The 21,096-nt window shown below is 34.4% G+C and overlaps 2 protein-coding genes and 2 long non-coding RNA genes across 4 annotated transcripts; all 4 read right to left on the bottom strand.

The window, feature by feature from the left end:
- Positions 1–875: 875 nt before the first annotated feature.
- On the bottom strand, positions 876–1,900 carry LOC124435696. Its single transcript, XR_006945123.1, has 2 exons — positions 1,821–1,900; positions 876–1,205 (listed from the first exon to the last, which is right to left on the bottom strand). It is a non-coding gene; the product is annotated as an uncharacterized LOC124435696 (long non-coding RNA).
- Positions 1,901–6,062: 4,162 nt separating this feature from the next.
- On the bottom strand, positions 6,063–6,997 carry LOC124435697. Its single transcript, XR_006945124.1, has 2 exons — positions 6,955–6,997; positions 6,063–6,421 (listed from the first exon to the last, which is right to left on the bottom strand). It is a non-coding gene; the product is annotated as an uncharacterized LOC124435697 (long non-coding RNA).
- On the bottom strand, positions 6,996–8,075 carry LOC124435205 (fibronectin type III domain-containing protein-like). Its single transcript, XM_046985150.1, has 3 exons — positions 7,835–8,075; positions 7,494–7,619; positions 6,996–7,138 (listed from the first exon to the last, which is right to left on the bottom strand). Exons 1-3 carry the CDS (start codon positions 8,073–8,075, stop codon positions 6,996–6,998), a joined length of 510 nt encoding a protein of 169 aa, XP_046841106.1.
- LOC124435204 lies at positions 8,072–21,096 on the bottom strand. The gene is made up of 8 exons (XM_046985149.1): positions 20,489–21,096; positions 19,813–20,055; positions 10,920–11,246; positions 10,734–10,830; positions 10,545–10,609; positions 10,267–10,485; positions 9,912–10,066; positions 8,072–8,317 (listed from the first exon to the last, which is right to left on the bottom strand). Exons 1-8 carry the CDS (start codon positions 20,724–20,726, stop codon positions 8,072–8,074), a joined length of 1,590 nt encoding a protein of 529 aa, XP_046841105.1. The 5' UTR covers positions 20,727–21,096.

Raw genomic sequence — 21,096 nt, 5'->3', positions numbered from 1 at the left:
TCCGGGGTAGGTCAGAATACTAAATACGCTACCAAACATATAATTTAACATACTTTAAAACAAACCAGTATTTTAGCCTATCCTGTATCGCACGTATTACGTAAACAAGGTGCCATAAGAGGTAACATTGAAGTAAAAGCTGTGAAATCCCCTGGTCTTTATTTCATATTTCTTATTTCCCCTCGAGGTTTAAAAAATGGAAGAGAAAAAATGATACAAGGTAGTCCTTTAGGGCACAAAAGGTACAACGTAGATGTTTTAGAAAGAACTTTGCCATGCAAAATCCATTAAATAGGAGATTAGGGCGATCTTTTAGTAAAAGAAGACACAAGTTACATTATGTTTGTAAAATTGATAAATGGTTATTCCTACGATTCAAACTTTTGGTTGTAGCAACATTTTGATAACGTTCTTCAGTATGTTCAATCAATTAATGTATATATTGTAAACGAGTATTGACAATTTATTTAATTGATTCGATATCTTTGCATGTTGTATATGAAATATGCCTTAAAGTAATGAAAAAATGGATTCTAGTGATTGGGAAAGGTTGCTTGCTGCCTTTTCGCTTATCAGGAAATAATCCTCAACATAAGCACAAGCACAGCTACTTGACACGAAAGACAAAAGCAAATTGTAAAGAAAATTCTTATTGTTTTGTTTCCTCCAACCTCTGGAGAATATGCTTTACTTTGTTTTGTCGCTTGTGCTTATCCTTTAATTGAAAATTAGGCTTTATGAAACTTGTGATTCTTTTCCCCTTTCATTCTTTTCTCTCTGCTTGTTTTAAAAGAGCAATAAAAAGAGTTGAATTCATTTTTCTAATGATTACAAGACATAACTAACCAATTTACCGCAAGAAGACAATACGATAATTCAGGAGCTTAATGTATTCAAAATTATTAGACTTAAACAAAAAATTAAATGAATGCTCATTCAGCAATGAAACAATAGCGCTCAATCTTTAGATTTACTATTTCTTTGTGTGTTGTACGAATGTACGTTCTTCGTAGTACTTCAAACCAATCATATACTCTGATCATGCTGGTGGATAGCAATCATATATTTTTGAACAACCCAGCCTGTTATTATCTGTTTTTAAATAACATTCAAATTATTATCTGTTATATATGATCGTTGATACTTTGCGTTATAGCTGCTTAAATTACGAGTTTGAAGATGTCATGGTAAGGTTTACGACGTAGCTAAATGGGAGAAGCAAAAACAGTTTTTAAAAGAAGGTATTTAAAGAGTAATTAAGAACGTAATGCTCTATGACTTCTATTCAAAAACTGGGGTCATGAAGTTAGTTAACATCATCTTGTTAAACGATCTGCGTTTTCATGCAAACTGCCGTTAACTAAAACGATTGCCTAAAAGAACCGCCGATCGACCTTATTAAGTTTTCAGTTTAAAACTATGATTTTATAATTTAACGAGCGCTGATGATGATGATACCAACTTGACAATAGTGCATTAAGCACGAGCAAGAAATCTTAAGTTTTCTTTTCTCGTGAGACTAAAAGACAAAGAAAACGGAATGTCATGTTCATTTTTTGCATAGTTTAAGCCCAGTTTTCACTACTAAATTCATAAACATAAGCGAGAAAACAAAGCAGAGCATATATTCTCATGGAGGAAACAAAAATATAATTTTCAGTTTTCTTTGTTTGACCTTACGCTTCTGTCAAGTTGCTTTGCTTATATGCTTGTGCTTTATGCCAATGCTGCATGCTTCACTTGTCGTCTTAATTTAACTTTAGATCAAGAATTGTGTTTGTGCTCATTTCAATTTGTGTCTTATAATTATGAGTGTTTACCTGACGGGTCTGACAAAGAACATCCTCCCTCTTGTTTAACTTTGTTACTGGAAACTGCTTGCAGATATCAAAACCATCTTCACAACAATCGGCTGAGAACTTCAGTTTAAAACCAATTAATGCATCAAAATACGAATACCATAATGAACGAGTGGGAACCTCTGAAGATAAACGGGAAAGATGGCAGTGAAGTGAGTCATGTCACAAAGTATATAACAATTAAAAGGAGAAAGATAAGCAAAACAAAACATATAACATATACTACTATATAAATACCAAGATGTACTTGCACATAGCGATCATATCCTATTTTCCCTTTATTTCTACAGACAAAAAGTTCTCGTCAACTTGTTGCAAATGGGAGAAAGAAATTATCTTCCGACACAAAACATCCTTCTTCATCGTCCATATCAGTTCGACTGACCTAGTTTTCGTCTATCCCTATCCGTACTTAGTTGTTTTTCTTATTGCCTATTTCTAGCAAGTGTATGAAAATTTGGTTTAAGGAAATGTATAGTAATTATGTATTAACTTGTTGACTGACTGGCGCTTCTATACCATTTGGTGTAATGCTATAGAGGTTGGCACAAATCAGCCAGGCAACATTCTTTTAACATGTTAATATGGTGGTGCTTCTTGCATTTGAATCATGCATGTAACATTGAAATGAAATGTTATTCACAATCGATCTAGTTTAAAGTTGAAAAGAAATTGCAATGCTGGCAGAGTATTGCAAAGTCTTCCAATTCAACGTCCATTTGAAGCTATCAGCTTATCACTCAAATAAGCTATCGGCGTTCGATACGTTGAGGGACGTTAAAACAGTGTTCGCCACAGCAATTTAAAAAATTAACTTCCAGTAGGTAAAGGTTTCTGAAGGAAGCCTTCACTGTAAATGTTTTAGTTCACAGCTGTCTTCTGCAAATCATCGTGAAGTACGAGTTTCAAAATGAAATTTTAAAGATCTTCTGCAAACACTGGTTTTTGCAAAATACAAGTGCTTTTAACAATTTGTCGTGATTTTATTTCAACAATTATTCTTACAGTTATCGATACGTGGCAACAGTTGCCGATTTTGTCTGTGGTATGCGTTTGTTTGTTTGTTTGTTTCTTTGACTGTTTGTTTGTTTTAACTCCTAACATGTTATGCAGTAATTTTAGGCGCAGAGGGACGAGAAGATACAGAGGAGCACCGAGTTGTAAGTGGTTTTGTCTCTCATTCATCATGTCTATCAATGTTTGCTTGTGTCTCTTTTTAGAACGACGTATAGCCTAGCACGCGCAGTCAACAAACGTGCCTTACGGTAAGTTTAATCAATGAAAGCATTTTTGAAGAAAGCAAAACTTGACTTCGATTATTCGGTGTTTGCAGATGATCAATGACATACTTCCATTATGAAAAGTGTAAATGTCATTAACGAACTTACATATAAACACTCTAACATAAAATCATGCACACAAAATCAGTATTTTCAGCATTCTAACTAAATTAGAGAGCTCCCTCGCTCTCTAAATTAGGGATGAAGTTCTTCGAAAAAGTTGATAAATTCCAAAATAGACTTCTGCCAACTATTTTGGAATTTCCTTTTTTGTAATTAAAATATAGGATGCTTAGTACATAGTATAAAGTGTGTTGGAATCAGGACACCAAGTATTTGAAACATTCAACAAAATGACAACAAAAAATATGATAGGCTTATTCGTGGAAGTAGTAAGTGGTTGTACAGTGTATTAAATCTAATGGAAACGGCTGTGTGATCAATACGATGCTAATTTTAGTTGGTTGTATAGTGGGTTGTTTTGTTAAGATTGACGTTGTCAGTCATGTACGGAATGCCAAGAAACATCACCTGTGAAATTCACGCCAAGATAACTTTACACGTGTGTATGTTCGAAAGGTTCTCTCCGATCAATGTAATAATTTGCAATAAAATTTTAACGTGACACCTTTTCTAAAATATATTGAAACTTGTCTGTAATTATTGTCAGGAGACAATATCATAAAATTTGCGATAGTCTTTAGACTTGCAACATCAAGGATCAATTTCTGACTAAGGTTGGAATTACGAAATTTTTTTCACGATACTCATCAAGAAGAAGCAAAAACGCCCTGGCAAAAGAGTTATTGAAAGAGAATTTACATAATTGAATATGTGTTCCCCCGCACACACACACACACAACAGTGGAGCCACTATTAACTGCTTCCCCACCCATATTCAACTAAGTACATTTCCTTCCCAATTATTGTATCGATGTTATCAGGGCGGTTGGGCTGTAACTAGCATGAGGTAAACGTGGCACATGCCTCGGTTAAATTTGACAATATTTTTTTGCTAATGCTTCCATTTACAAATATTCCGTATGCAATGAGCTTTGAGAATGATTAAGGTATGAACTACACTGTTATCAAACGTTTCTTCGTCATGTCAAGTTACCGATCTTTCATAGTTAGTTACATGCTGTATTTTTATAAATTCTGACCAAGAAAACAACACGAAAAGAATTGAGATTGAAGATGGCATATACTTGCATAGTATGTTCATATCTTTTCAAAATTTGTTTCCTGAGTGTGCTATAGCTTTGTGCGAGATCTTTTTTCCGAGCAATGGCGATCAATGGCTTCGGTAACCAAAATAAGCTCACACGTTCCTGTTTATATATTATTTATATAGGAAAATTCATGCATTTTGTGGTTTTGGTATTTCAAGAATATTTAACTCGGAGTTTTAGGAAATTTGTTTTACTGTACGCGTGGAGAGGGAGAGTGGAGACGGTGAGAGCCGAGCCCTGCACCACCTGCTCATCGCCTTCTTTGGAGGCCATTTTAATTTTGATTTGAGATGCTTCGAGTGCGGTTCTTTTGGTATGTAAAATACATTTATTTTACGTAATATTTCAGTAGTATTACTTCCTTGTATTATTTTCGTCTCATGCTTGTTTTAAATTGATAATACAGGCTGTTTATGTGTCAATATTTTGATTTGATTTGATAATTGAGTTAAAAAGCACCTGGTTTGAGTTGACGTGTTGTAAAAGCATACGCTTATAGCTAGTTTCTTCTGACGTAAGGTTTGCTTCTTCACGCGTAGTATTGAGAGTAATATAATGTAAAACAATTTACTCTAAAGCAGTTAGGAAAGGATGCCTGAATAAATGCTGAGATGTTCCATGTGCTAAAAGGCTAGAGTGTTGGAAATTGAAAAGTTCCTCCATTGATGAAAATTTTAATAACGTCCAAATTGTTTATGCACAACGATCATCCTTTAAGAGTAAATTAGTAATACTTAACTACCATATGCACTTAACTCAACAATAATTTAAAAAGGCGTGATTTACATGAGAGTCTAGATGTTCCTCGAAAGATACGTAGGAAGTGAAAGTTGTCGTTGGTAACTCCTTGTAATTCTTCATTTATTATCAATACATCTGTTCACAACACTGCAGTTCTAAATTATATCCAGAATTTCCAGAAGCTTGATCTGCTCAACTTAATTGGCTCAATTTTTGTGCTTATAATCGACCATTTCATAACAAAATTTGTTTTTCTTTTCAATGTTTTGTGATATCTTTAAACTTGAAGTATATTTTTAATCCCTTTACTAGTTCATTCAATGTTTCCCAGTACGAAGTCAATTGCATTAATTCAATTCATTTTATATCCATTCCAAAATAGATTGTGATACATATTTTTCTAAATATTTTCTCCTCTGTTATACAAATGAGGATTGTGAGATATCCATACTTTTTCCCTTATCCTTTCCATATTCACCAATAAAAGAGCCCGTTTCGGAGAAGTCATCATCAGAACCACCATATTCCTCCAAACTGTCATTGTCTTTCAATAAGGGGTCTTTGTATTGTGGAACAGTAGCATTGCTTGCATTTTGTCTTTGTGAAGGGGCAAAGGTCCTTCAATGGAGAAATATTTTGTTTAAAATATTCTTGCCTTATTGCAAAGGAGTGAAAGTGAGGTTTACATGGGTAGGAAAGGGTGGATGTGTAGAAGAATGGCCCCAAATAAATGATTTCAAAGTATTGGTAAAGGCACTATGAGAGGGAGATTTTACATTTGTATATTGGGAGACAAGTAAATTTGAACACATAAGCATTTTGGGTAAAGGATTTTTTCTCTACATTGGTGTTTGCATGTTACTCAAAAAGTAAAAGGTTTGTAAATATGATTTGAGATGGTTAACTGACTTGCTTCAAGCAAAATTTTATAAGAAAGTGAGGACATTGAATAATCTTGTGTTTTTATTATTGAATTTACATTTAATTTAGAGATGCTCATATGATAAGTTTATGTATTAGTTAATACGTTTAGCGTTAGATGCTTGTACAGTAGATTAATATACAACAAGGTCCAGAAATATAACTCTGTGACTTAGAGTGTTTTTTCTGCCTTATGTGGTAGAGATGGATTGTTTGTGTATTACAATTATAATTTGTTTATTGTTGTACATTTTCATGATAATTGATTAATTATGTTAATAAATATCTGTCATTAGATTGCATGATTAATACATGTTGAGAAAAATCAACATGAGAATGATGTAGAACCAAACTTCACGGTATATTGGTGAGCTGTCGTCCTTTAGTTCTAAAAAATGAATGAAGAACAATGTTACAGCTTAGTATCTACAAGACTTAAGTATCTAGACAACGCTAAGAGCGATGATTATTCTCGTAAATGGCTAAACGCAACGAGGTTAGTGTCATATTCGCAATCGTCGGTAAGATGAAAAACATCTTATGCGTAAATACATCAAATACGGACAAAAAAGCATAATCCGAAAAAAATATATTTTCTATTCTCAAATTCAATTCGTAAACAAGGAACAACTTTGAACTTTAAGTTTCATTCGTATCCGTCGTTTATGGCTTGAATTCGTGTTAAAAGATCTTTTTTTCGAATTTTGTTTTTTCTATGTGTAATGCTGTTCATCGAATCGAACAATGTTGGGTTCACATTGTTAATAGTCAACTGCGAACAATTCGGCAGCATAACATTGTTTGATTCCGTTTTTCAGCAAGTTTTTATCCGTGCATAAGACGCACAATAAAATTGGAATGCGCAGTTAAAAAGTTCTGTGAGGGAACCACATTTTTCTAAATCGACAAACTTGCTTTTACCTCTTATGGAAATTGTGCGTCCTTCAGCAAAATCACTCCAGTTATTTCAAGTCACCGTTGGTGACAACAGTTGCAAACAAGTAAACTTTGGTATCGTCCAAATCATTAATCTGGATGAACGATTTTTGTCCATTTTTTTTGATTTCGATGGCATCCGTATCCTTTAAGTTTTTATCATCTTCTTCTGTTGAAAAAAGAATTTGTATTTATATGCAAAAAACTGATTTCTAACTAACTACCCTGACAGAATAGATGCTTAAAAACTCTTTCTGAAGTTATGAATTTGACCAAATATGCATGCCATTTGTGGAACTATTGTAACTATGCTCAAAAATTCAAAAGAATTTTCGCAATACACGCGACGCAAGTCAAAACTGAGATGTTGTCAAAGGTTAACTATTGCGTTGCATCTTCGTGATTGATTGGCAGTCATTCGCGAAAGGATTTGTGATGCGTTTATCAAGCAATCATACAATTTCGATAATGTTCGACATAGCATGTGTCACATAATGTTGCTAACGTAGGAAATAACTACGGACCTTTTTCTTTATAAACAATGTAGAATTTTTCCGGGTATCCGCCTTCCTTTGAGCTTGGAACGTAGGTGACATTGACACTATCTTCGTCGATGGCTTCAACTATTGGTGGACGTGCCACTGCCGGAGCTACGAAAAAGAATAAATTATATGTTTGATGTCATGCTAGCAAGAAAATCCCCATTTGCGTCTTGGTAAAAATACACGTATTGTGGTTTTGAAAACAACACGCGTGAATCCATGGGCATTTTGATGTTTTCATATTTTTGATGTTGCGTTGTTTTGTGTCAATCTTGTGTTACGTGAGGTTGCGTAAGGTTATGATTATTAAAATAATTTCTCACTTCTCATGTCTGTCGTGCGGGCAGAAGTTGAAACGGCTTCTCCTGAGCCTGCGTTTGTTTCTGCGGTTATAAACACAACGTACTCTGTCTTGGGCTGTAACTTGTTGAATAAATATTCGAGAACACGACTTCCTACTGTAAAGGAAGAGCTATTGATCCTTAGTTGGTAACCAACAATAATACCGTTAGCCTCGATCGGTGGTTTCCATTGCACGTACAAATAACGTCCGTATGACGTCATGTACCACCCGGGTTTTCCTTCCTTGTGGACACTTTAATATGATTACTTTTTGGTCCCGGGCCAATTTGGTTGTAAGCTTGCAAGTACATGGTGTAGTTCTTAAATGGTTGCAAGTCTCCCTGTCTGTATTGGGTCGTCATTACGTTTTTGATAAAGGTTACGCACGCGTTCTTTTCTCCCACACACGAACTAACCGCGCGTTTTACGCGTGTCTTACTCCCGTCTTCGTACCAATAGCTTAGCTGAAAGAAATGTGGCATGTCGAGTCAGATAAAAATTTAGACAAGATTGTCATGGAAAAAAACATATTTTTTCGATGGACAGCGAGTTGTTTTGTTGTAAGTGTAAATACGTAGCACGTCATTTCGTTAATATTCCTATGTGTATTTCATGTTCATTTTAAAATGAAGCTCAACAAGCAGGAAACATTACTTACTATAAAACCCTATTGAAACTACTAATGCATTGCACTGTTTTCAAATCATGTAACTACCAACTTTTATGGACATTTGGTAGTTGTTTTGCTAAACTAGTTCGGTATTTATCACAACCAAAGGAGCTCCTCCTGGTTTCTAAAGAACCTTCAATGTTTTTTTGTATTCGTTTGTTTTGTTATCTAAACATTCGTAAAGATACAGTTGAAGGCATTGACCTCTTTCCCAAATCAGCACAATAGTAAAATTAAAAACTTTGCCGTGCTGACAAATTTAAAAATTACTTTAAAAAAGAGCAAATACCATGGTGAATGGTCCAAATAATGACGTAATAGTTCTAAAAAGAACTGTTTAAAACCAGAACACTATCCCAGCAATTCTAAAAGAACTGTTTTTAAACCTGAAAAACACAGTTCGTCTGCTTTAAAACAGTTCTTTTAGAAATATTGGGTTAGTGTTCTGGTTTTAAATATTTCTTTTAGAATTATTGAATTGTTGATCTGATTTTGAATAGTTCTTTTAGAATTATTGAATTAGTGTTCTGATTTTGAATAGTTCTTTTAGAATTATTGAATTAGTGTTCTGGTTTTAAATAGTTCTTTTAAAATTATTGAATTAGTGTTCTGATTTTGAATAGTTCTTTTAGAATTATTGGGATAGTGTTCTGGTTTTGAATAGTTCCTTTAGAATTATTGAATTAGTGTTCTGGTTTTGAATAGTTCTTTTAGAATTATTGGGTTAGTGTTCTGGTTTTAAATAGTTCTTTTAGAATTATTGAATTAGTGTTCTGGTTTTAAACAGTTCTTTTAAGAACTATTACGTTATTATTTTGACCATTCGCTATGGTATTTGCTCTTTCTAAAACAATTTTTAAATCAGCACATTGGTAAATTTCTGCGAATAATCAACATCATCACGATTTATTCTTTAGTGTGAATTTTTTTGTGTTTGAAAAAGCTCGAAGTTCATCTTTGATTTTATTGAATTTTTATCGAAAGTGAAATGGTTCATTTTATTTGCCGTACGCGAATTTTAACTCCAGCGAAAGTAAAAATATGCAATGACCCTGCTATGTATGTGATTTATAGTATGTTGAAACTACGTTCTTGAAGGTCCGTTCGTGGAAGTGGCGTCAGCGATGCTGTAACTCGTCCAATTTAGCCTTCTATATTTTATATTATGTCGTACACACTGAGTGCAGCGTTACGGCTTTGCTAACTACGTTAGAGGCTAAATTGGACGAGTTACAGCATACGGTTTCAGCGCCGCTTCAAGCTTCAGTGCGAACGGACCTTAAGAATGAAAGCGATATGATAAAATCGCCACTGATTTTGAAATATGTCACAAATTTTTGTTCTCATCTTGTATCATAATTGTATACTAACTCCCTTCCATAACATACCTTGTATCCCTCGATCGGCCCGGAATGAACTCCTTCCCATTCCAGCAAAACGTAGTCGGATCCAATTTCCTTATGCCTGAACGATTGTGGGGCCACCATAGGTGCTGTCGTTATGAAGGAAAGAGAAGTTGAGCGAGTTGCCATCAGGGGCGGATCTAGGCCATGGCGAAAGTGGCTTGAGCATTTAAACGTTGTTTAACTTAGGCATTTAAAGGCACAAATACATTTCAAAGTTAATGAACTGTTTGATTATTGGGAAAAAACATCTTTTAGAGGTATATGCAAATGTGTCTCAAAGGCGTATCTTATGTTTCATCCTATGTGAAATTCAACCCTTAACAAGCTTTTCATGTACCTCTAACGACAATTTTTGTTTCCTCTGACGCAGTTCTCTTGATATTATTTTTGTCAATGGTCACGTGACACGTGTAAATTCCCGCGTTGCGAGACTTCACGTTTTCAATCAACAATACTCTGTTGTATTCTAAAAGAGCGACGCCGTCAATTTGATGAAACACTTGGCTCTTTTTACCCTGCAAATCCGTCTTCTCCCAACGATACTTTGGGAGTTGGACTGGATGATTTTAAAAGAGACGTTAAAATTAGTTGAATTTTGCTGATCCCCCATTCTACCAATTGTCAAAGGAAAGTGGTTTGGCACGAAGATATGGCGTGCTTTTGGATTTGGGCTGGGAAAACTTAGTTATAATGTTGGAGGTAGTTGGTGATCAGATACGATTGAGGACTAGTTGCACCTTTCCATTAGAAAAATTGTAGCTTAGTTTCGTAGCGAGTAAAGAAAGTGATGAACTGCGAACTTACTATCCAGCGGCAACACATCTTAATTTTACTATATCTCCCCGGGCAACTTCTTGGTTTGGGATTTTTTGAACGTCAGGACCAAACGAGGTGATGTTCTCTGGGAAAACAAAAAATCGTTTGTGCATATTGTTTTAACTATATGTATTGTGACCTCCTGGGTTGCTACTTGAATAAATATAAACCTACCTCCTGTAATTTTGAATCTAAAAACTCCAGACTTTTGATAGTTAAAGCTTGAGCCGTCTCCCTTGGCTTTGATCAGGCATCTTATGCCACGCATTTGTTGAATGAATGCTAGATTAGCTTTGGTGACGTGAGAAAAAAACAGTCTACCATCTCCCATGACCAATGCGTTCTCGACGTTGGAAAAGAGCCATGTCCCCAAAACAGTGAGTCCACCCCATTTGTAAATGGCACACTTGGTGTAGCCATGAGGTGGACAATCTATTGTTAGTTGTTGTCCGACAGTAACATTAAGTGTTTGATCGTTGTCGTCGAAAAAGCTGCAAGCAACTGCAAGGAATGATATCATAGTTTGCAAAGGAATCGAAAGAAACGTTAATTTTGCTTACGGCGGACATTGAGATGCGTGTCAAATTCAAGTGCCACTGAGGAAGTCAAGTTTATCGCCTCATATGCCGTTCTTATATAGCCATATGGCGTTACATAATCATGCATGATTCATAATAAGCATGCGCAATGATTTGACCGATATACAGTCTTCAATATACGATAAAAATAGTGAGCACGTTAACGTTCTCTTACGTACCCTTGAACTCCACTTTAATTTCGCGCCCAAAAAACATGTTACGATGGGCAGATTATCTACTAGGCTAAGTAGGCTTAAGCCTACAGGCCTGGGCTTTTGAGAGGCCCGTTGTATCTAGACATTATTATGATTTAGACGTTATTGCTATTCTGGACTGGCTGAACGAGCTTAATTTAGATCATTTATGCTAATGAAAACCTAAACGAGTTATTGAATGTAGAAGGAAAATGGCCTTAGTACTGTCTACTGTTCAAATGCGCAATGCTCAGAACTCATGAAGTATTGGCTTTTACTATTTCCCTGACCATGTCAATGATTTTCAAAATTTCGTTTTGAAATTTTACCCATTTTCTACCCTATGCAGGGGCGGATCTAGGCCATGGCGAAAGTGGCTTGAGGCACGGTCAGAATTCTGCCACTTAAGTTTTTCCAGGGTTGACTTTTTCATGATTAAAAATTTTGCTCAAATACAGAGAAATTCGATCAAAAGCAAAAATTGAATGAATTTTGTAATTTTTTGTCAAAAACTTGTGTTAACAGAACAAAAACTTCAAATTAAACGTCTTGTTAAAATAGTATTATCACCCAGTTAAACTCTGAACTGTAAAATCACCGAAAGCGTCTCGAATCTTGCCGAATACGCCATGAATGCTCGGAATATGTTCGTAAATCTGAGCCAGCAATCTCAGAATGAAGAGCCACGGTCAGCGTTCAAAAATTTCGCAATAGTTGCTAAATATAGTAACCTTTAGCCACGGTGCAGCGTTGCAAGCCAATCACAGGAACGTTTTGGTCATGTGCGCCACGGTGAGCCACGGTGAGTGTATTTTGATTGCGCAATAAATACAAGTCATATGAAATTGCTCGATTCTTGTCGACTTAACGCTACTTCTAGTTCTACTCAGCGATTAGGATCAATGGAAACTTCTAAAAGATCGATGTTCTTGAAAGCTCGTCCAAACCTTTCAGCAAGAGAACGCTTGCGAAATTATTTCTGGTGAATTGTCTAACTTGAGACAACACTGTGTTAAAATAATCAACGAGGAAAGGCTTCGTCGTATAAATTCTACTGGCGATATTATGCTGCAAACTTGTTCATTTTCAAAACTGCAGTTCCCTGAAAGCCAAATTGAAAGATCAGGACCCAATGTCCCTGTTAGGTAAGAATTTACATGTATTGGGGTATTAATTTATATTTTTATTTACGTTTGACATCTTGGCCTGAACTATATGATCAATCCGTTAATTTTCAGCTATTCATATTTAGTGTATCATGTAAAATATATGTCTAAAGCTGTCATTATTTTGCATACTCAGTCTGTCTAATGTACGGCCTAAATAATTTTAATTGTTACTGTCTGTTAAATAAAATGTTTTACTTCAATATTAGTCAAAGCTAGTGTTTTTAAAATTCAACCCAATCAATAATGTATTATCCTTGTATTCCTGGCATTTTATGTTATCCCCTGGTTAAAGAAACTAACATATCATTTTGAATAACTGTTACTTTTTTCGATTTATATAGAATATTGATGCTATAGTAGATGGAATCAATAAGTCGTCTGAATCCTGTTTGACATGCCTAGACTATTTCCAAATCTTAGACTACCTGCCTGTGACTTTGACTTTATCATGATGTTACCAAATTAACACAAAGAGAAAATAACTTTCTCAATTTCAATATTATTAGTCTATCTTTAACAGTATTGGTTACCCTAATTTATTCTAATGTCAGAGTCAGTCTAGCAGATTTGTTTCCAGGTATAACTTGGTATAACAAAGCAGCCATTGATACTTAAATACTAATTTTTCTTTTAGTACTTTAGCCAATGGGAATTTTCTGTTCAATGCATGTTCTATTGCATTAGTTGGGAATGAGACTCTCTCTATTTACTTGAGATTCCTAACTAGTGTTGAAATGTTTGAGAATGCAAAATACTATTCTACCCATCCTCTCATGGAGTCCCAGCATAAAAATGGTGCATTCACTTCACTTAAAAATGCCTTTGCCATGTGTATATGCAATGCAGCTCTAACCTCTTTAGAAAATGCGAATGAAATTGGGTCTTGGATTAGACCATCTTATCATGCATTTAATCTTGCCTTCAGTGTTGTGTTGTGCTGTAAAATATTCACTATTTCCTCTGCTGATGGATGGTGGCACTGCAAAAATTGGTAACATGAATCAACTCATTATTAATAAGAAAACCCACTTAGGTTTAGCGAAATGTGGGTTTAGCTAAGAGGGTTTAGCAAAGTTCTACAAAATGATCATCACTGACCACAACTGAATGTTTATGACACAGACGTTTATGAACCACAGAGATTATAGATAATACTAGAGGTTGCATTGCTGAAGAATTAGGAGGACGCAAAGTTGGGGGGTAGAGGTGGGTGTGGGGTTAGGTGTTAATTTTATCAATTTAAAGAGTTAGTAAATGTTTTTTTCGCGAGCTGTTACATAATAATCATGTGTTTTTTATAACCTCCGTATTCTTTATATGTTTTCATTAAACTATAAGCGATGAAAACATATGTCGTTCTTCCTATTTCTTCTGTTTTTACAACTCCATTTTACGGTATAAATGGTAAATATATGTTTTTTGAACTCTATTAGCAGTTGAATTAAAACGAAAAAAGCTTTTTTATCAAGCAACACTCACGACTTGACAAGAGACCAAATTTAAATAGCCAATTTGTTTTTCAAAGGCCAATGAAATTTAAAAAGGCCAAAATCGAGTTCATAACCTGTCTCAAAAATACCAAACATACAACACAAAGTTGCAACTGAATTTGTTTAGTAATGATAGCATAATATAATAATAGTTGCTGAACGTATGTCAAAATTGATCATGCATGTTTTGCATAAACAAATAGGTGGATACTGTGCAGTTGCATACGATCCGGATGTGGTCAATACACATATTATACATGTGGTGATGCACTAGGCACTTCCAAAGCAGACGGCACATTATTATAAACAGGTGTTTCTCAAAGCAGTACCCTAGCCCAGAGCTGAAACTAGAACGTTAATTGGGGGTGAATATTTATATATTCAGCACTGCCCGAATTTCAAAAATATTCAATATAAATTTGAAATTTAAAACATCTCTATTAGTAACACATGCTCTTAACTGCATAACAAATCAGTAATACAGTGGTGGAAAGACTATAGCATTTCATTTATTCACGGATTTCAAGACGAAGCTGAGGACAAAGCAACAAAACAATATGAGACTAAAGTAGCTGAGCGCAATCATGTTCATCTAGCTTCACTTTAGTAAGAAATAACTGAGAATTGCTGCGTTAACTTTAAGGAGAAAATTTTGAAATCTAGACTCTCGGAAAAGCAAATTCCTTCATTTTTAATGTAGAATATAACAATATTTTAGTTATAATCTCATCTAAAAAAAATTCTAATATCGCCATTTTTTAAATTCTGTTCGGATAAAAATTTTACTTATCTTGTGGTATCTGATGTAAAATCAACGCAGTTTCCGTACCTTTCTGTAATCACAGGACTGTTGCCACAGGAGTGAGAGAAAGATGAAGCATGTTATTTTTCAGTGAATAACCAAAAGACAGTTCACTACAAAAAAATAATTCCCCATCTTTGTTGCCCCATCAAATGGGTAACATTGTAACATGGTAACATTGTAACATGGTAACAGCCATAAAGATGGCAAGACTAATAAAAGCAATGTTCAAAGGTGGTCTTCTTCCAACAACAGCAAAGATGTTTATCCAACAATCGTAAAGATTGCAAGATTAATAAAAGCAATGTTCAAAGGTGATCTTCTTCCAACAGCGACAAAGACGTTTATCCAACAATGGTAAAGATGGCAAGATTAATAAAAGCAATGTTCAAAGGTGGTCCTCTAAAAACAAAGTAACAAAATGATTTTTGGTGGATGGGATTTTTTGATCTACCAAATAAGAAGGTGGCATCGCAGCACAACGAAGATATGGACATAGTCAATTGCACTCCCATCAACAAAATCTCTTGGATATATTGTACAATTGAACATTTTAGCCAACGAATCCCAATTTCCTTCACTTCAGCATCATTAGTAATTGGGTAGTATGACTGAATAGCACACTGGATTACTGTGGACAAAGCAAACATACACATCAAGGGTGAAAAGGTGTAATTATTCGCTCTTTCCACTGCTTCTTGTAAAACTGCTGCAATTTCATTCGCATTTTCTAAAGAGGTTAGAGCTGCATTGCATATACACAAAGGCATTTTAAGTGAAGTGAACGCACCATTTTATGCTGGGACTGCATGAGGATGGGTAGAATAGTATTTTGCATTCTCAAACATTTCAACACTAGTTAGGAATCTCAAGTAAATAGAGAGAGTCTCATTCCCAACTAATGCAATAGAACATGCATTGAACAGAAAATTCCCATTGGCTAAAAGTACTAAAAGAAAATTAGTATTTAAGTATCAATGGCTGCTTTGTTATACCAAGTTATACCTGGAAACAAATCTGCTAGACTGACTCTGACATTAGAATAAATAAGGGTAACCAATGTTAAAGATAGACTAATAATATTGAAATTGAGAAAGTTATTTTCTTTGTGTTAATTTGGTAACATCATGATAAAGTCAAAGTCACAGGCAGGTAGTCTAAGATTTGGAACTAGTCTAGGCATGTCAAACAGGATTCAGACGACTTATTGATTCCATCTACTATAGCATCAATATTCTATATAAATCGCGAAAGAAAGTAACAGTTATTCAAAATGATATGTTAGTTTCTTTAACCAGGGGATAACATAAAATGCCAGGAAAACAAGGATAATACATTATTGATTGGGTTAAATTTTAAAAACACTAATATTGAAGTAAAGCATTTTATTTAACAGACAGTAACAATTAAAATTATTTAGGACGTACATTAGACAGACTGAGTATGCAAAATAATGACAGCTTTAGACATATATTTTACATGATACACTAAATATGAATAGCTGAAAATTAACGGATTGATCATATATTTCAGGCCAAGATGTCAAACGTAAATAAAAATATAAATTAATACCCCAATACATGTAAATTCTTACCTAACAGGGACATTGGGTCCTGATCTTTCAATTTGGCTTTCAGGGAACTGCAGTTTTGAAAATGAACAAGTTTGCAGCATAATATCGCCAGTAGAATTTATACGACGAAGCCTTTCCTCGTTGATTATTTTAACACAGTGCTGTCTCAAGTTAGACAATTCACCAGAAATAATTTCGCAAGCGTTCTCTTGCTGAAAGGTTTGGACGAGCTTTTCAAGAACATCGATCTTTTTAGAAGTTTCCATTGATCCTAATCGCTGAGTAGAACTAGAAGTAGCGTTTTTCAAGTCGACAAGAATCGAGCAATTTCATATGACTTGTATTTATTGCGCAATCAAAATACATTCACCGTGGCTCACCGTGGCGCACATGACCAAAACTTTCCCTGTGATTGGCTTGCAACGCTGCACCGTGGCTAAAGGTTACTATCATTGAGCTCTATAAGACCTGGAGGGGCAAAGGGGCCTGGACCCCGTGGTCAAAAACATGGCGGTAATGGCGGATTTTGGTTGTCAAAACTTCCACTTTGAGAAAAATTTTTAACATTCGCTCCCTCCCGAAACGGATCTCTATTACTGCTCATAATAATGACAACCACGATACCGTAAGCATAAAATATTGAAAATAATGCTTCAGGTTTTTGTGAAATAGACACACACATTTAAATGAGGTAAATCTACTGTAAAATAACGTATATTTTGTCAAGTAATGCTTTAGCTATATTAAAAATAAATATCAAACGGCAATCTTTACACTGTCAATGTGTTGTTAAGCTTTAATGCATAATCCCATGCGCATTACTTGTGTTTTTGACTGTTTGTGAACAGCTTGGTGCAACTGTCTTTCTTGAATAGATGGGTAAATCTTAGTTAAAATGTCCAAAAAGGAGTTAGAAAAAGTTAGCTTACCCCTACGACTTAAGTCGACTGGAAATATATTATAAGTAGGTATGTAATTTTTTTGAGTTTTTTTTTTGGTAGAATTGATTCTGGGTGTCTTATAAAGTATTATGATATTCTGAAGAAAATATCTTGAACTAGGAGAGCAAAAGAACGAAATTCAGAAATTCTATAATCATGTTGCTGGTTCTGTTTTGAGGCAAGATATTAGAAGCTGGATTGTCATTGACAACCATGGATCTACTACTGAACAGAACTACATTAATTTCCCATTGAAAATACGATTTCATAAATTAAAGTGCATTGGTTTCTCTGACATAACACTTTTCTTATTGCTGCATGAAGGCAAATCTGTTTAAATAATTATAATGTAGGTGAAGATATTTAGCATGTTGTATAATTGATATTGTACAGTCCTTATTTATAATATTATGGCCTTGTGTAATGTATGTCAAGAAGAACTTATTAATTCTCAAAAATGCTAACCTTCTTGCACTACTTTTCTTTTGTGTCCTTACAAATTACAGTTACCTATACTAATTTTTCTAGGTTCAAACAACTTGACAAACTTTTGAATTGTACATTATGCCTTTGAATTTTGTTTTCATCTTTTGATAAAATATCAGTGAATGACTTAAAATCAAGTTTATATAAAACAGTATTTTGTACAAAGAAACTATACATAATTGGAAAAGTCTCATGTTGAAGACAGATGTCGCTTTTTACTAGATTGCTACTCTTATTCTTTTAAATGATATCATAATTCTTCAAGACATAAAAGTTTTTGCCATCAATTTTGCTTGTTCCACATTCAACTTCATTGCAACCAATGCATCTTATGTGAATTTTTAATCACCTGGAATTGAAAACGATGGATTTTGTCAGAGATGATACTATATTTAAGGTTACATGTCATCATAAGCTTATCTTGAGCAAATATTTCAAGGTAGGAGCATAATTTGGCACATTATTGAACAAAGTAGTTTTATCTTATTTCTATGTACTAACCTGTTTACTACAACAAACAGTTCATTTACAGAAACACCAGATGGCATTTATAAAACTTTTAGCAAAAGCAAACCTTAACACACCATCATCAAGATTGTCCATAATCTGTCAAATTATCCAGGCTAGCTGTTCAATACAGGTATTTTTATTGTAATGACATGTACCAAAGAGCTCATTAATTAATCCTGCACTGCATTTGATTTCAATACAGCTCTGATCTTAATGTTTGCTTCATATTTTCTGAAAAATATCATGAAAAAATCCTCCATTTCAACTCAGTTGAAACAAGGAGTTTTAAGATATGCATATCTCGATAAGAACTGATTGCTTTGCCTCGTCTAGCAATCGATTAAGTAAAGAACAAATAAGACTGGATAAACATAACTTAAATTATAACTTAGGAGTAAAAACATTCACAAAATTTATGCCATCACACTTCAAGTATTGATTTAAAACAAAACACTGAACACTTTAAATAGTACACAATCTTACGTTGCTTACCGGTGTCATGAAATGTTTCCTTTTCTGGCATTACTTCAGCATCCGTATACCAAACAGGTTTGCAGCATGTTTTAAAGATAAAATTTCTAAAGTTTTTGTGCTTCGCATTGATATTTTATATAATCGCAATTGTGGTTGTCAAATCCGGGTGGGCGAAAAAAATTTCATTTCATGAGCCCGCGTCTTTCCGCTGACTTTGACAACCAAAATCCGCCATGTTTTTGACCACGCGGCCGCGCGATAATGATTTATAATAATTTTGATGACGTTTCCCCTCCAGGTCTTATAGAACTCAATGGTTACTATATTTAGCAACTATTGCGAAATTTTTTGAACGCTGACCGTGGCTCTTCATTCTGAGATTGCTGGCTCGAATTTACGAACATATTCCGAGCATATTCATGGTGTATTCGGCAAGATTCGAGACGCTTTCGGTGATTTTACAGTTCAGAGTTTAACTGGGTGATAATACTATTTTAACAAGACGTTTAATTTGAAGTTTTTGTTCTGTTAACACAAGTTTTTGACAAAAAATTACAAAATTTATTCAATTTTTGCTTTTGATCGAATTTTGCTGTATTTGAGCAAAATTTTTAATCATGAAAAAGTCAACCCTGGAAAAACTTAAGTGGCAGAATTCTGACCGTGGCTCAAGCCACTTTCGCCATGGCCTAGATCCGCCCCTGGACTCCTCTTCTTTATGTCATCAAAATTCCAAAGGAATATGAGTGCATAATTGACGAAAAACCGCGAGTTGTATATTTCTCAAACAACTTATTCTATATATATGATCTATATGTTCATACCAATTTCCAAACATGGTTATACTTACATGTAACGTTAATATGAACATAGCATGTTGAAGTTTTTCCACCATACAGAAAGTGCTTGTACGGAATTTTGTGCTGTCCTATTAAGAACGACTGTGGAGAACTAATGTTCGACTTTTCCTCTCCTTCTTTTATGTATTTATGAGGACAAGTGAAGTTTTCCGGTTCACTCCAAGATATAATTGCTACTCGTTTCCCCCATTCGACCATCTTGTTCACGACATTCTTTGCACACCAACATTTACCTGAAAAATTTATTTAATAAATAAAAATAGACATGCATGGTCGTATTACCATATGTAGCAGGAGAGTGATGTATAACAAAGTCGTTCGATCTGCATAAGAAACAGACCATGACAAGCTACATCCATTAACGATGAACGTAGCCACGGAATAAAACTGAAAAACAGTTTAATTTCTATTTTTTAGACTAAAAAGCCAACGACTTAATCATTTGATCTTGCTAAACTTGACTCTTTAGTGAGGAAATCCATGTTTCTGATACAGCAATGTTACGAATGTACATAGGTCTGCAGTTTTTTGCATACGCAATAGATATGTAAAAAAATACAAGTATACCTTTTTCTACCTTAGGTTTTTGCAAATTAACTCTTCTCCAACAGTAAACTTTTATATGAAAATACGTATGTAAAGGCAAATGTAAAATATATAGATTACCTTCAAGTGGACAAATTTCACTGAACATCCTGAATCGTTCCAAAAGATAATTTTTCTCTTCGATACAACCATTAGTTAAAGACAAATTTCCGCACCTTTCTTCCGATATATTTTTTTCTTGAACAAACACATTCCATTTATCTTCACAAAATTCAAACTTTTTGTTCCATCCCCATTTAACGGCACATTTAAGAGTCACGGTCAGCATCAACCACAAGATGACAACAAAACGCATCATTTTTTATCCTTAAAACTGCAATTGTATGGAAAATCATAGCTGCACAAGTTCGATGATAGACACTGAAAACATACAACTATTATTATCGTAAATATCAAAATATCGAAGCATTTGGTTTATATTTGGTTTATCTGTTTTTTATTTGCTGATGGATAAAAACTTTAAATGCAAACCGCAAACGCAGAAATTATATACGTCAATCCATACACATCTCCTTGTATCTCTCTTACGAACGTGGAAAATAAGCCTCTTTTTTAAAATTTATTGGTTTTACAGCACACAAAAGTGGATTAGGAAATTGTTTTTGGAAATGGATAAGAAATTTTGGTAGTAAACATTTTTGGTGATGAATCTCATCTTCATCATGAAT

This window comes from Xenia sp. Carnegie-2017, unplaced genomic scaffold (assembly GCF_021976095.1).
Source record: "Xenia sp. Carnegie-2017 unplaced genomic scaffold, XeniaSp_v1 HiC_scaffold_14, whole genome shotgun sequence".
Lineage (NCBI taxonomy): Eukaryota > Metazoa > Cnidaria > Anthozoa > Malacalcyonacea > Xeniidae > Xenia > Xenia sp. Carnegie-2017.
Note: the sequence above shows the minus strand (reverse complement) of the source record. Positions and strands in the feature narration are given on the sequence as shown.